Here is a 16,364-nt window from a genome sequence, read left to right as displayed (position 1 = left end):
ATGTGAGTTTAGTTTCCAAGTAACTTTTGAATATATATGTTAACCTCAAAATTCATTTAAGTGCTCTTTTCTGAAGAACTTATTTTGTTTTAATTTACATGGAAGTAATAAATTTATTTAGGGCTAGCATAATAAATATCATCTATTTAGGGATAATGTATCAATATGATTTACTTATTTTATTACAGGTTTATGCTCAGGAGGACAAAGCCAGATTATAGCATGAGTCACTCTGCACGGCTTACTGAGGATGTACTAGCAGATGATAGGGATGACTATGATTATTTGATGCAAACTTCCACGGTATTGTAACACAGAATTGCTATTTTAGCCATTTGCTTTTTTTTTTTTTTTTTAATTAATAACTACATTTTTTTGCTTGTAAAAGTTTCAGAAACTGTAATTTTCAGGCACATTTTTTAATTTAAATGTGTCTGGTAGTCCTTTGCTACTGAAGTTTAGACTGCTATGTTCCTTTGGTTTTGACTTCATTGTCAGTCTAAACCAATTTCAACATGGAAAGCCATACATTAATTGAATCCACTTTTAAAACTGCTGTTGATAACACCAAACATAAAAGAGGCATAAAAGAAGAAGAATAAATAATTCTAGATAATGAAATAAATATGAAAAAGTGCATTAAACTAATAGGTCAATGTTCAGGACCATTTGAAAACATCTGTATTAATTTTGTTCAGCATGTATTTCATGGAATTCCCAGGGAAAGTTTTGTGCAGGTTTTGTGCATCTTTCTCTGACAAGATCAGCTGCATAAGCACTCACTCCTCAATGTTCTAAGGAAGAAAATGCTTCCTTTTGGATGTATTCTCTTTCTAAAAGAAATTAGATACTAGAAATTGAGTCACCTTCAGTACCAAAATTGTAGCTGAGGTACAAAAATAGCCTGCAATGCTGTGATGCAGAAGCCTACCGTACAAGTGCATAAGCAACATCTTTAATCTTTTCCCTTTTTTTGTTTTAATATACATATTCCGTTGGCTATATTTTGATTTTTGCGTATATTCCTTTGTTGCTTTGCTTATGAATTGCACTTGAAGAAGCCCATGCTACTATTGAAAAGATGACATATTTTCAGATTTAGTGCAACAAATTAATTCTGAAACAAACTGATATGCTGGAAACCAAATACTAACATTTACTGACATTTTTTATTGACAGTACTATTATTCAGTGAGGATATTTCCTGGTCAAGAACCTGCTAACGTCTGGGTGGGCTGGATTACATCTGACTTTCACCAGTATGATACAAGCTTTGACTTGGACAGAGTGCGTACTGTCACAGTTACTCTGGGAGATGAAAAAGGGAAGGTTCATGAGAGGTTGGTTACGATTTTCTCAAAAAGATATATATTTTATACTCATAACAGCAACTAGCAACTTATACACTGTAAGTCTACCCCATTTAATGTAATTGGGTTGATGAAAAAAAAAGTAATAGGAAAAATTATAACTTGTTCTCTCCTCTTCTTATGAAGAAACAGTGGAGTAATTGTTGGATTAAATCAGTAGGCACTGAAAGTAAAATAGTACATCTTTTCTATGTAGTTTCAGACAATGTTCCTGCAAATATTGGCTTCTGAACTGCTACAAAGTAGAGCAAAATAACTGGTAGTATTTTTTTAAGTTTTTGGTTTTGAGCAGGGTAACAACAGCTCCTCTCAGCACTTCAGCTTGTGATCCATGCCAGAAGCTTTGTGCTATGCTTAACATTTAAAGATTTAAAACCCTAACTTCTGGAGTCTGTTTTGTCTCTTGGAATTTTACAAAAGATTTGAGCTTGTTCATATTTTGTCATCTTCAGTTCTTATTCTTTCAATTATGAAGTCTAGATTTCACTGAATTTTGGCATTGGTTATGGTGGGATCTGCTGTTTTCAGCCACAAGGCCATGTTGGTTGCAACAATACAAAGTTATTCTTAGTCCACTACATAAAGTTTACACACCATCCATAAATAAATTTGTCTTTTGAACATTCAGTATAAAACGCAGCAACTGCTATATGGTGTGCGCAGGAGAGACCATGAGCCCTGGACAAGGACGTAATAATAATGGTCTGGAGATTGGTTGCTTGGTTGATGCTGCCAGTGGCCTGCTGACGTTCACAGCTAATGGCAAAGAACTGGGCACGTATTATCAGGTGAGTAATTTTTTGTGATGTCTTCCAGTAAGAAGGGGGAAAATTGAATCCTCAGACTGGATCTTAGAAATTTTTGTACAAGATAGGAAAAAAAGTAATTGTTGCTATTATGACAGTAATTTTTTTTCTTGCTATTTGGATTTTCTAGGGTTTTATTCAAAGGCTTGCATTTATTGACTATCAATACAGATTTAGGGGGTTTTTAATGTATAATAGTGTTTTGCTGTCTTTATTGGTTATATATTTGTGCATCATTGATTTAGGTTGAACCCAGTACGAAGTTATTTCCTGCTGTATTTGCTCAAGCTACAAGCCCTAATGTTTTCCAATTTGAACTGGGAAGAATAAAGGTAAAAAATGCTTGGGTTTGTGCAGATTTAGTACTAATATAGCATATCAAATAAACTTTTTTTTTTTTCATTAGTTGCCTGCAATGCACTCTTAGTATTGGGCACACTTTATTATTCCAAAAGTTTACAGTATTGCTATTTTTATTCTTAACTCAGTTTTAAATACTTCATGTATTTAAAATACAGTATATTGGTTAAGAAGGGTTGTAACTGATTAGAATTGACAGAAGATATTGCAAAGCTCCACAATTTTCTGAATCTTATCCTTCATGATGAAACAGAATCACTGGGGTCAGTAAGGCAAATCTCTTTTTCTACAAATAGAGCATGGATGACTGAAATTTACTTCCTTGTGTTGCATACGTGGATGTCTAAGAAATCAAGAGCTTCAAATAAGAGTGGAGTTCATATCTGTAGTCCAAGACCACACATTCAAGTTTCTACTGAAAGTTTAGCTGTTTTTAAAAATCTGTTTTGAACAATGCTGTCTTGCTGCTAATCTGCCAACAGCTCCCATCTGGCTTTACAAACTACTGAAACTGTTAATTTCCTCTTTCACTGTATTGTACTGTACTGTATGTTGAATATATTTATTGAAAAATATCATATATTCATTGTTTGGTAAAGATGATGAAACTGATTGTCACTTCTGTTGGAATTTTCCAGAATGTAATGCCATTATCTGCTGGCTTATTCAAAAGCGAACACAAAAACCCAGTCTCTCAATGTCCTCCACGTCTCCATGTCCAATTTCTGACTCATGTGCTTTGGAGCAGAGTGCCAAACCACTTCTTGAAGGTTGATGTGTCTCGGATCAGTGAACGTCAAGGCTGGATGATACAGTGCCTGAATCCTTTGCAGTTCATGGCCCTTCATATTCCTGAAGAAAACAGGTCAATGTTTGTGTGTTGGAGTATAACAGAGCTAGGTTGGAATTATGAAGCTAGACATATAATAAAATTTCTATGAGAAAAGCCCAAGGTCTTCTCTGTATTTATAGCACATGTAAATAAAGGCAGTGTGTTTTGATTTAGCTAATATTAAAAATTAATCATATTTTTCAATGCTTTAAAATCTGCCTCCTTTTGTTGCATTTCCAACCTCTCCTAGTTACTCTCTAAACTCTTTAATAGTATAGATAGGTTTTGAATGAAAATGAAATGAAGTGTGTTTATAAATTATTAAATATAATCCATAAGATAGGCACAGTTTTTTTTTTTTTTTTTGTGGAGATTTCTAAAGACTTGTAACCAATTTAATTTTTCCATTACTTTAATTTTCCTAAATTTATTTTAAACAATTGAAGAAATGTAACTTTTTGATTTCCTTGTTATCCAAATGTCTCAGTGTTTTACCAGTGCCAAAACTGAAAATAAAATTACTAAAAAATTAGGTAAGAATTCTAAACAAAAAACCTTGCTGCTGAACCCTCTGCAGATGAACTTGTTAGTCTGTAACCATTTTGCAACCACAGATTTAAAAACAATAAAAATATAAATATCTCAATGTATGCTAGCCTTAAAACCTTCATTTTCAGTTATGCAAATTCTTGTTTGTAGTATGAAGAAGTATTCTGTGTTAAGTAAATAATTTTGGTCTTTCCCCACTGAAAGTAATGGAAGTTGTACTTCAGCAGCGACTTAGAATCATAGAATCATTTTGGCTGGAAGAGGCCCTGAGGGTCATCGAATCCAACCATAACTTAACTCTTGCATTAAACTTCACTTGACTAAATTCCTGGTTCAATTTTATTCTTAGCCCTTGATTCTTAGGTTGACAGTGTTTCTCACATGAAAGCTGAAATGTGGAAAAAGTCCATCCCTAGAACTGATAGTGTACCAATGTTATCCTTAGGGAGAATTTTTAATTCCTTCACTTAAATGAGGTTGTGCACTGACATGGAATTTACTGTGTTGTTTTTTTCTCTGCAGAACAATTGATATTTTAGAGCTGACAGAACAGGAAGAATTGCTGAAATTTCACTACCATACCCTCCGATTGTATTCAGCTGTTTGTGCTTTAGGCAACAACCGAGTGGCCCATGCTATGTGTAGCCATGTGGATGAATCTCAGCTCCTGTATGCTATTGAGAACAAATATATGCCAGGATTATTACGCGCAGGATATTATGACTTACTCATTGACATCCATCTCAATACCTATGCAACTGCCAGGTTAATGATGAATAATGAATTTATAGTTCCAATGACAGATGAGACCAAGAGTATTACTTTGTTTCCTGATGAAAACAAAAAACATGGCCTCCCTGGTATAGGACTTAGCACTTCATTAAGGCCAAGAATGCAGTTCTCCTCTCCGAGTTTTGTTAGCATTAGCAGTGAATGCTTTCAGTTCAGTCCTGAATTTCCTCTGGAAATCTTAAAGGCCAAAACCATAGAGATGCTGACTGAAGCTGTTCAGGAGGGCAGCCTCCATGTCAGAGACCCAGTTGGAGGTTCTACAGAATTCCTGTTTGTCCCTCTCATTAAGCTCTTTTATACCCTGCTAATTATGGGAATCTTCCACAATGGGGATCTGAAACACATTTTGCAGTTGATTGAGCCCCGGGTTTTCAAGGAGGCAATGAGCCAGGAGGATGAAGCTGATTTCTCAGAGAAGGAGCTGAGTTCAGACGAGCTCAAGTCAGAAGAAGGAGAGGAGGAAACCAGAAGGGAGCAAGTGCCAAAGGAAGGACTCCTTCAGATGAAACTTCCAGAACCTGTTAAATTACAGGTAACAATACGGCTATGATAGTGGTTGTTCCCATTTCTCCACAGATCTTTTTCTTCACTTGGTAATTTTTGTTTCAAGGAATACAGCATTTTGGTGTTAGTTAAATAAAAAAAGTAATTTCCTTAGAGGAAACAGCAAGATTTATTATCTTCCTGATGACATAAACTTGTTCACCATAGATCAAACAACTGTTGTTTCATTAAATAGAATTACTTTCTCAATGACATTAACAGGGAATTCTTCATCTTTATGGATCCGGACAGAAAAGAAATTCCCTAAAAGCAAGGAGTAGATCCGTTCTCTTTTAACTTTAATAGAAGTCTTACATTTTATGTGTCTGAGACACATATGTGTCTCAGACTTAAGCACATTCTATGACAGGGCTCAGCAGTTTTCCTCATGGAAAACTATCGCCATTTCTGGGCACAAGGTTAAAATAAACATTAGGAAATGGGTCGGCCTGTCATTTATTTCCATCTGCTGCAAACGCAATCACCGCCGCCAGCCTCACAATCTGTATGAAGACATGCAGAGTTTGGTAATACCGAGAGTATGCAAACTGCAGTCCTGGGGAAAAGAAAAAGAAAATAATAAAAATAATAATAAAAAATAATAATAATTAAAAAAAAAAACCCACAAACCAAAAAACCCCAAAAAACCAAAAACCAAGGCAAGCATGCCCAAGATCTGCCCTCCCTGCAGACACGGCTTTAGTGCTCGCACATCGAGTCCAACTGGAACCACCTTGTTCTGTAAGTATCTGATTTCCTCTCTGATTTTATGTGTCTGAGACACATAAAACTCTTGCAGATGCCAGGTATTCCTGGTGTAGGATTACTTCCCATATAGTGAATGAAAGCATTAAAGATATCAGTTACTTCACTTGATAGGAACTGCTACTGTGAGGAATCCATCCTTATTTTCCTAATACACAGATACTTCTTAGCTTGCTGACTCTTCTTTCTCTTATGGTACTGTTTTCTCAGATGTGTCATCTACTCCAGTACTTGTGTGATTGCCAAGTACGACACCGAATAGAAGCCATTGTAGCATTTTCAGATGATTTTGTGGCCAAGCTTCAAGAAAATCAACGCTTCCGGTACAATGAAGTGATGCAGGCCTTGAACATGTCTGCTGCCCTGACAGCTAGAAAAACAAAAGAATTTCGATCCCCACCTCAGGAGCAGGTACAGCTTAAAATTGTTGTGCTCTATTTATGGCAGAGTTCTTTTTGGTTTCAAAGTTTTTCCTTTTGGAGATCAGTATCATTTGCCTATCCTTTGTATTGTTTAAGATTAACATGCTGCTGAACTTTAAAGATGATAAGAATGATTGTCCTTGCCCTGAAGAAATTCGGGATCAACTCTTGGATTTCCATGAAGACCTAATGACACACTGTGGTAAGTCTTATTACTGACTAATTTTACTTTTTAAATTATATTAGCTTTAGAAACAATTTTTGTAAATAATTTTACCTAAGAAACACCAACCAAGCAGTCTATACATAGCGCTATATCAGTTATACATAATATGCAATAAAGATATTCAGCTTGTCTTCAAACCCAATGAAATGTTTTTTATCCTCATCAAACTGGAAAGCAATGCATCATATTTTGCTTCATGAGGGAAGAGTTTGTTTTTTTGTTTTTTTTTTTTTTTACACATACAACTTTATGGGAATTTCTTTGGGCTTTATGTATTGGATAATGCTATAGCTCACTTTATTATTTAAGGAGTTCCACTGCCCTATCCCCTTTCCTTGCACTTCCTTGCATATGTTGGTATCATCTTTAATGTACCAAGTTGACTATGGCACGTTAACCACAGTATAATAGAATATTAGTGGCTGATTCTTCTCAGATGTGAAATGAAGATTTGGAAATTTGTTATCTGTTGAAATAGACTAATAATCAAAAGGAGCAGTTGAATTCCTGTGGTTTTGATTTCTTCACTTTAGTTAACAAAACCCAAATTCTATGTCATATTAAAATGTGAAGTATAGGAAAAATTTAAACACAAAAATTCCATTTAAAAAAAAAGTGCTACAATGTGTATTTGAAACGTCGAGCTCAAGTCCACAAATACTGTACATTCAGTTATAGAATAGTTTTGTTTGGAACATGTGCTTATTTAAATTTTGCATTGAGGACTCTTGTTTTCCTGTTTCAAGGATTCTCATTCCTTCTCTTTACTTCAGTACACTGTTCAAAAAAAATAAGTAAAAGAGACACGTAGCTGACAGCATGAGCAGACAAACAGCTGAACTTTCCCATTGCATCCCAATAGCTAGAAGCAGCTAATGCAGGGATGTGCAATAATATTTTTTTAAACTAATACTCTGGTCAAGGAAGGAGCTTTGAACAGAAGAATCTCTGCACTTTTCCTCCTGAGTTGCATTCCTTATTGATCCCAGTTTAACTGGAAATAATATGTTTAATTAATTCACTACCTTAAAATATTAATATTGTCAGTTTTGGTGGACTGCTATTAGGTCCACCAAAAAGCTTCTGTTCTGCAGGCTGACAAACCCAGTTCCTTCATCCTCTCCTTACAGGACAAGTGGTCCAGCCACCAATCATCTTGATAGCCATTGTTGGATACTCTCTAGCTTTTCAATGTTTTTCTTGCCTTGGGTAACCCAAAACTAAATGTATTAATAGTATTCCAGATGTCATCTCATGAGTGCCAATGACTTGCCTTGAGCTAGTGATTGTGTTTCTGGTAATACAGGATATTTTTAGCTCTCCTTGCTGTTAGAGTGCACTGCTGACCGGTGTCTAGCTTGCTATCCAACAGGATGCCCAGAGTTCTTTTTGTGAAGATATTTTTTTTAACTGGTTCATGCACAGCCTGTATTGTCATGGAATTGATCTGTCCAAATTGCAAAACTTTGCAATTGTCCTTGCTGAACTTCGAGTATTGTATCAACCTGTTCCTCTACCCTGTTGAGCTTCCTGCCCTTGAGTGCGTTTTCTGCTCCTCCCAGTTTGTACCATCCACAAACTTGATGAAGGACACTTCAAATAAAATATTTTTATTTTAAATTTTAAAAAAGGAAAAGAAAAAGGAAAATTCAAAGTAAACTGACAGTTGACAGGAATAAAAAAATGAAATAAAGAATGAAGAAATAACATTTGAAAGGAGAAGAGGCTTTATTTTCCTTTTTGATTTTTCTGATTTTATCATCATCACTCTCCAAATTACCTGGTCTAGTTTTGTCATTATTTTTCTTTTCTTTATGTTGAAATGCTAATTTGCATAATCTACAAGTATAAAATTAATTTTGTGGGTCAGAGGATGCATTACAGTAGAGCAGAATTAATTACTCTGTGTATTCAAAATATGACTGTTGCAAAAAACATAGAACAATTACACACCCTGCATCCTATAGTTGGTTGATTAGCCAGCCACCATCTGGGGATTCACATCTTGTGAAATGATTGAGAGACAATTATATTGAAGGTTTGCAAATCAGAAAAGTACAACTAGAGCTCAGGAAACAGCATAACTCTGGGAAAACAGATATTTCATTTGAGTAATTTCAGAGCGTCTCTGTGTTCTAATTAATAAACCATTTCAGTATCTTTACTATTAATTAATTTGGTTGAAGAGACTGCCATCAAACTATTTTGCAGCATGAGTTAGTGTAAAATATGAAGTTACTGCTGACCCTTGTTACTTTAGTGTCCATTACTCTCTTAGGACAAAATATAACCAAATGACTTTTAATGAAAATGGAACTTTACTTAATGCAAAAAATCAGAAAATTAAAACCAAATGAAATAAATTGAGAAGAGTAATCTGATGTTATGAAGAAACATACTGCAAAATTCAAGACTGATGAAGAACTCCTCACAAAACCCTTAACTTTAAAACTTATACTGGAAACTAAAAATCCAGAAAAAATACTTGAATGACTTTTTTATTTTGAGCTTGTTTTAGTGTCAAGATTTTTAATTCCTTTACAACGTATGAATGAATAAAGTTTAAAACATGAGAGAAAGGAGCTGACAGAAATCCTATGAAGTTCAGCAATGGGGAGTGCAAAGCCCTGCGTCTAGAGAGGAATAACCTCATCCAGCAAGGACAGGCTAGGGACCAAACTGTGTAAAGTAGCTGGAAAATAGCTTTGCAGAAAATGACCTGGGGATCCTGGTGGACAGCAAGGTGACCATGAGCAGCAATGGGCCCCTGTGGCAAAGAAAGCCACCAGCTGGGCTCCCCAGTACAGGAGAGACATGAACACCCTGGAGTGAGTCCAAGGAAGGGCCATCAAAGATTACTGGAGAATCTTCTGTATGAGAAGAGGCTAAGAGGGCTGGGATTATTTAACTTGAAGAGAAAACTCATGGGGAGATTATATCAATGCATATATATATATACCTGTAGGGCAGGGGGAGTAAAGAAGGCTGAGCCGCACTTTCCTCAGTGGTGCCTAGTGACAGCACAAGAGACAATGGGCACAAATTGAGATACAGGAATTTCTACTTTTTATTTATTTATTCATTTTTATTGTAGGGTTGATGAATCTCAAGAACAGGTTGCCCAGAGAGGTTGTGGAGTCTCCATCTTAAGAGATATTCAAAACCTGACTGGAAGTGGTCCTGAGCAACCTGCTCTAGTTGAACGTGCTTTGAGCAGAGAGGCTGAACTAAGTGATCTCTAAAGGCTCATTCCAACATTCTGTGATTCTGTAAAGCCTCGCATGCATTTTTTTACATTTTTATAGCTTTTTATAGAAATATCATGAAACCGCCAGTATATTGTGGAGGTGGCTACTTTCTTCTGACTGGTCATTAGAAAATATATTCGTTGTCACTTTAGTTTTTTCACTTTTATGGTATGTTTTACCTAAAAATCTTAGTCTTTACTAGTATCGGTTGAACCATACTGTGCCAGTAGGGACTATACGTACACTTCTTAGCTACATATGTCCAAAACACAGACATTAGCATTAGCATGGAAACATTAATACTGAGGGAGTTGACCACAGAAATATATTTACTATATATTTTATGTATAATAACACAATTAATACAACAAATTAATAAGATTACATGATCTTTATCTACAGTTTTCTGTTGTGCACATATTCCTTATCTATACATGTTCCAAACTGGTGGATAAACATATCACCTATCAAACTCTTTTGTAGTCCTAAAACAGGAGAATAACATAGTTCAGTTTATGTTTGTCCATACAAGATACAAAACATGTCTGTAACTTGTTTAGTTTTATTCTTCTACTATTTAGTGTATATTTTTTATTTCAGGAATTGAACTAGATGAAGATGGAACCTTGGATGGAAACAGTGATTTAACCATTAGAGGTCGCCTCCTACACCTTATGGAAAAAGTTACATATCTGAAGAAGAAGCAAACTGAAAAGCCGGTTGATGATGATGATAAGACATCCTGTAAGAAAAATTTAATCAGTTTATTGTATCCTAATTCCAAATGGCAAAAGAAGAAGGAGAGCGAATTTCTTTGCCTGTTTTCCACCTAAACTGGGTGGATTTTTAGTGGAGCATCTGTGCACCCTAAAATTTGTACCTCTGGCTCAAAACAAGCTCAGATGGAATTTTTATGATAGGCAGATTTGTTTCATTAGTGGAAAATTTCTTCTCCTAGCCTTTTTTGTCCTTGATTCTTTTGCAAGTCATAATTTTTACAGAAGGTATCTTGCTTTTTGTAGAATTAGTGCAGACTTAATATTTGTAGCAAGGTCCTGATTATGAGAACTTGCTCATAAATCAAATACAGCAGCTTAAAATCAGTATTTGCATGAATATTACCAAATTAAAGACTGTGCAATTAAACTGTAATTTGCAAAGCTGTGCTTAAGAGAAGCCTCCCCACTCAACCTAAAATTCAAGATTTGCTGACTGTGTTTGTTGCTCTTTCATTTTTCTAACACTTTCTACCATTCCATCTTGATAAGAATCATTGCCAGTGGCATCCAAGTTCTGCACTTGATGCCAGCTGATTATGGAATGTCTTTTTTTTTTTTTTTACTAGTTAATGCGGATTTTTTTTTTTTTCTTTTCCTTTATTACAGTGTGTGATACTTTCAAATGTTCTGATTTTTACACTGCTACCCTCCTAGCAGGAATGAATTTCTGGGCACACAGTTTAGGTGGTCTGATTTTGGTAAAGACTTGATTCTTATCATTGACTATACAGAATTCCTAGAGAGACTGGCGTTTTACTTGGTTGCTTAATCTAAGTGCCTGAAGTTATGGGATGAGCAAATATCCCCAGGGTACTTATAATGAGATGGCTTCTTAGCTGTCAGTTATTAGTGTTAGCTCAGTGTTCCTTAAGTAGAAATACTTTTGTCCTCCTAAAAGTGTGCCTTCTAGCTTTGCAGATTTCCTATTTTATTTTATTTTATTTTATTTTATTTTATTTTATTTTATTTTATTTTATTTTATTTTATTTTATTTTATTTTATTTTATTTTATTTTATTTTATTTTATTTTATTTTATTTTATTTTATTTTATTTTATTTTTTGTGGTAAGCTTAAAGCTCTACAAAATACAATTATCTTCCTCTTGTGTTAGTAGAAAGACAGTATTATATTAAGCTAATTCTGTACAACCAGAGCAAATAAGCATCCTCACAACTCAGTATTGTGGTGGCTAGGCTGCTTGGGTTCTTCATTGCAAACAAGATAACAGCCAAACCCATGGGTAGATGGGGTGCAGTACTGTAGTTATGAAACCAAGAGCCAGATCGCAGCCTACTCTGTCATTCTTCACAACAAAAACCCAAAGGAAATTTACTGTATTTACTGTTGTGTCCCCTCTCATGATTATTTCAGTCCTTCTGAAATATGAGCCCAAACACAGATGTTTTAGCACATCTTAGCACAAATCCTTTTCTGTAAACCCCTGTCTCTTCAATATCTTTCATGAAGCATCTTTTTTTTTTTTTTTTTCTAACTATCTCAACACATAGGTTTCTAATTTGAAAGTGTTTTTGATGTTTAGTCTGCATCAGCCACCTTCTTCAGCATCAGGATTGTTATTAGGCAGTTTATTGAACTTCAGGAGGAATTATTGAATTTCCATTGTCAAATTATCACTGTTATCCACTTGACATAGAAATAAATTTAGTAGTTAGGTAAGTACTAAAGATGAAATTCTCTAGTGTATAACTCCCAGGATATCTCAAGAGGATCCTAAATTGATCTGACAAAGTCTTGCAAAGCTGAATGGAAGTTCCCTGAGATGGGAAAAAGAGCATTATTCAGTTGTTAAATACTTTGTCTTGACTGTTAGTTCATGAGTAATTTTTCTAAACAGTAGTCTCAGATCTTAACTGACATTTTATAGCTTACCTATTTTAACATATGACTTTCTCAAGTATAAATATATATATGTGTATATATATCTATATCTATATCTATATATATCTCCCAAGTAATAAAGATGGTCAGTAAAAATACCAGATAGGGGTTTCTTGCTTCATTGGAGGCTGATTTCAAAATATGTGAATTATGATTTACTATTTATTTGATCGATGTATCTTCATTTCTGTTTCTTTTGAAAGGCATTTGATTTTGGCAAAGGACTAAGTTAAATTATTCTGGTTTGTACATTGCAAAATTTTGAGTGGATACACAGCTTAGACATGTAAATTAGTAATTCAGCATTTACATGTGCTACCAATATATTTTTTGAGTCTTACTTCATAATATGTAAGAAAAACCCTCAGATCTGAATTCCTGGAAAAATCTTGGGGGAAAAAAAAAAAAAAAACAGTAGAACTAAATCTAGTGACTTTGTGAGCATCTTGTATGTCTTCATGAGTTTTTATGTTACCGGATTTATTTTCTGTATTTTAATTTTAAATATAAGGCTTTTGGCTTCTGCTTCTCTTGTGTGATTTTCTTTTCCTTTGATAGTCTGCTAAAGAAATATCCAGAAAAAGGTGCTTCTTGAGAGTTTAGTTCATTTCAATTCATGTTGCCTCATGAGTTCTGTGGGACTACCAGCAGAGAGATGAACAACTAGTGGTAATTTTGTGATTTTTGTATTTTCTTCACAGCTACTCTTCAGCAATTGATTTCAGACACAATGGTACGCTGGGCCCAGGAATCAGTAATAGAAGACCCGGAATTAGTGAGGGCCATGTTTGTATTGCTGCATCGCCAATATGATGGTATTGGTGGCCTCGTTCGAGCCCTACCAAAGACCTACACCATAAATAGTGTGTCTGTGGAAGATACAATCAATCTTCTGGCATCCCTTGGCCAAATCCGTTCCTTACTGAGTGTCAGAATGGGAAAGGAGGAAGAGAAACTTATGATTCGTGGATTAGGGTAAATAACAGGAGTGCAACAGCTTTATTTACAGATATTTGTTGTTATTTGCTGGATAGTTATGGCCAAGGTTATACATGAAGTTTGAATGTGAATGCTCTATATGGGTGTAAATGCAGACACTGCTATCAGTCGTGAAGTATCTTCAGTTGTAATATAGAGCCTTTACAGCATTATATGCATCATTTTTGGAGAGAAGCAAATGACGTCTGTAAGACTTCTTCTGAGAAAAGTTGAAAACGTGTATGTAATGTTTTGTGATATGCCAAAATATATCTTGTTACCGTGTTTTAAATAGTATGGCTGTGAAGAATCCTATCAAGAACATTGTCAGTTTTATATTAATGCAGTGACTGGTAGCTGCTGACACATACGATTCCACCCAGCAGTCAGCTAATAGAGTTGTGTCTACACGTGTCTGTACCTATGCCATCTTTTTATTGCACTGAATGTAGTTAGTGCTTTATGAACTATGAAGTTGTTCACCCACTCTTATTTTGGCTAATTATATGATTAATAATAGTGAAATATAGCCTAATAAAGAGTACAATTGGAGAAAACAGTAAAGAAAACATGATAATATCTGCAGGCAAGGAGTTTGGTTTTTTTTTCCTCTCACTTTTTTCAGAGAGTCACCAGTTGAGAGACGTCTGGTGAGATTAGAGATCAGCTGTGATCTGTTAGAAATCCCTAATCAGCAAGAGCAGTGACAATCAAAGATGACATTATATAAAGAACGCCAGGAATGCAAGGAGAAGAGAAAGAAGAGAAACCTTTTTGTGCAAAAATACCTTTTCCTTTTTTTTTTTTTTTTTTCCTGAGCTTACTGAAAACCTCAAATATCCAAATAATGTCTATACATAATTTTTTAGTGTCATTATGAGCAATGCCGCCTACTTAGCTTGCCAGCAGGTCCCATCAGTGTTCTCTGGTAGTTGCAATGTTCCATGTACTCATGCTAAGGCTTTGGCAAAGGGGGAAGTCAGTCTGTCACTTGTCAAGAGACCCTAAATACTGGTGTTTCTAAGTCTATCTTTGTACTTCAAATTTGAGTTGATACATTTCACTTCAGCTAACAAAGTCTAAAATGAGTGATTACTAGATCGTGATGTTGTTTTACCAGGGAAAAAAACAATCTCAGAGGGCTTTTCATTTAATATTCTGCTTTTTTTTTGTTCTTTTACATGTTTTTCCTCAGCATTTTCTGATATTAATTAAAAGCTTAGACTTTGTGAATCTGATTTAATTTTAACAATGTTTTTGGCGATATGTGGAAGTCTTTTGTAAGGAAGAAAGTTTACTTTCTATTAAGCTGGTGGTTGCACTTCCTGTTGCTGTCACCCTTCTTGGTAGCCTCTATCATAGTCTGTCTTTGTAGGTTACCCAGCTGTGCCATTTTTACCTTTTATAGCCTAGCTAAGTGTGTGGTTGGTTTTTGTTTCGGTTTTGTTTTTCCTGTGAGTGGAAAGTATTCCTTTCTTCCAGCTAAGAAATGGAAGTGTCACTCATTTGTACTTAAAAGTTCAGTTCCTCAGAAATGCTGTTTAGATTTTTTTCTTAAGTGTGACATTGCATAATGTAGTCCACAGTTAAACAGAACACTGAAGGCAGATGTACTTTCCAGAGCACTGTAATATTGCTGGCCAGCCACTGAGGTGATGTTTTGACTTTCTGTACTGTACTTCTGTAAAAGAAAGCTGCTATAGACTAGAGTTTAGAATGACTTGGCAGATTGATGCCATTGAGGTCTTTTTCCAGAGCATGAAGCATTAGTGCACTAAGGAGATCTGGTATGGATGGCTTTTGGAAAAAATGAAGAGAATGCTTTGTAAAAAAATATTGATTAGTTGAATTTAAAATTTAGCTAACATAGCAGGTTTGATCATGCTCTTGTCTGAAAATATTTTTAGATCTGGAATGGAATTTCTAATGAAAACAGAACAACAACCTGCTCTGCTGTGATTGAGTGGTGATTAGGGCAAGAACAATAATATGAGAAAACAAAGGTCAGGTTCTTCCACAATGTGCATAGGAAAGTAAACTATCAGGAGAGATTGAGACTCAGCCTGAAAGTTTTCCCTGAGTTAATTTTTCACCTCAGGTGGTGAAGAATTACACAGTAGTCAGCTTTGGAAATAATATAGTGGATAAACTATTGGTCCATAACATTTTAATCCAATTTTTTATTTTGTTTTCCTGTAGAGACATCATGAATAATAAAGTATTTTACCAACATCCAAATCTCATGAGAGCTTTAGGCATGCATGAAACTGTCATGGAAGTGATGGTAAATGTTCTTGGTGGAGGAGAATCCAAGGTAAAGCAGTTCATTGTTAGAAGACAGTTTAGAGTATGGCTGTTCAAAGCTTTATACTGTAAGGTGCTGAGCAGTCACTGGAGGTGCTGAAACCATAACATCCTACTAATTTCCAGTAGCACAATAGTTGACTAAGTTTTTAGAAGAATCTGTCCTTCTATTCTGGAAGAAGAAATAGTTAACATTGTAATTTCAGATGCTTTAAAGAAAAATCTGCAAATGCCACTTTATATGCTTACCATGATTTTAAGGAGACATCATTTTAGAAACTAATTAAAAATTGATGCAGTATTGGTCTGTGAATCTGAGCATTCACATTTTTGAATTTATGGGTGAAGCCAGCTCTTGTTTTTCAAGCTTATACCCTGATCTTTGGGGTCTTAAGGAGCTGTTTACTTGTAGAGAAGGTCCTGTTTATTCCAGGGTGAAACCTAAACAGTTAACTTACTGAGATGCAATGAATACAATAAAATGAATAAA

General features: G+C 35.1%; 1 protein-coding gene across 1 annotated transcript in view; it reads left to right on the top strand.

Moving 5' to 3' along the window:
• The window catches only part of RYR2 (ryanodine receptor 2), a gene marked incomplete at its 5' end in the record, with an annotated part of 392,755 nt that overhangs the window by 252,530 nt on the left and 123,861 nt on the right, over window positions 1-16,364 (top strand). The window contains 11 exons of the mRNA XM_082048672.1: window positions 189-303; window positions 1,180-1,340; window positions 1,999-2,158; window positions 2,422-2,508; window positions 3,175-3,401; window positions 4,440-5,241; window positions 6,228-6,428; window positions 6,536-6,641; window positions 10,514-10,657; window positions 13,294-13,567; window positions 15,770-15,884. Coding sequence (XP_081904798.1) covers window positions 189-303; window positions 1,180-1,340; window positions 1,999-2,158; window positions 2,422-2,508; window positions 3,175-3,401; window positions 4,440-5,241; window positions 6,228-6,428; window positions 6,536-6,641; window positions 10,514-10,657; window positions 13,294-13,567; window positions 15,770-15,884 — 2,392 coding nt within the window. The remainder of the gene's footprint in view (window positions 1-188; window positions 304-1,179; window positions 1,341-1,998; window positions 2,159-2,421; window positions 2,509-3,174; window positions 3,402-4,439; window positions 5,242-6,227; window positions 6,429-6,535; window positions 6,642-10,513; window positions 10,658-13,293; window positions 13,568-15,769; window positions 15,885-16,364) is intronic.

The sequence above is a fragment of the Streptopelia decaocto genome, assembly GCF_964273445.1.
Source record: "Streptopelia decaocto genome assembly, chromosome: 3".
Classification (NCBI taxonomy): Eukaryota; Metazoa; Chordata; class Aves; order Columbiformes; family Columbidae; genus Streptopelia; species Streptopelia decaocto.
Note: the sequence above shows the minus strand (reverse complement) of the source record. Positions and strands in the feature narration are given on the sequence as shown.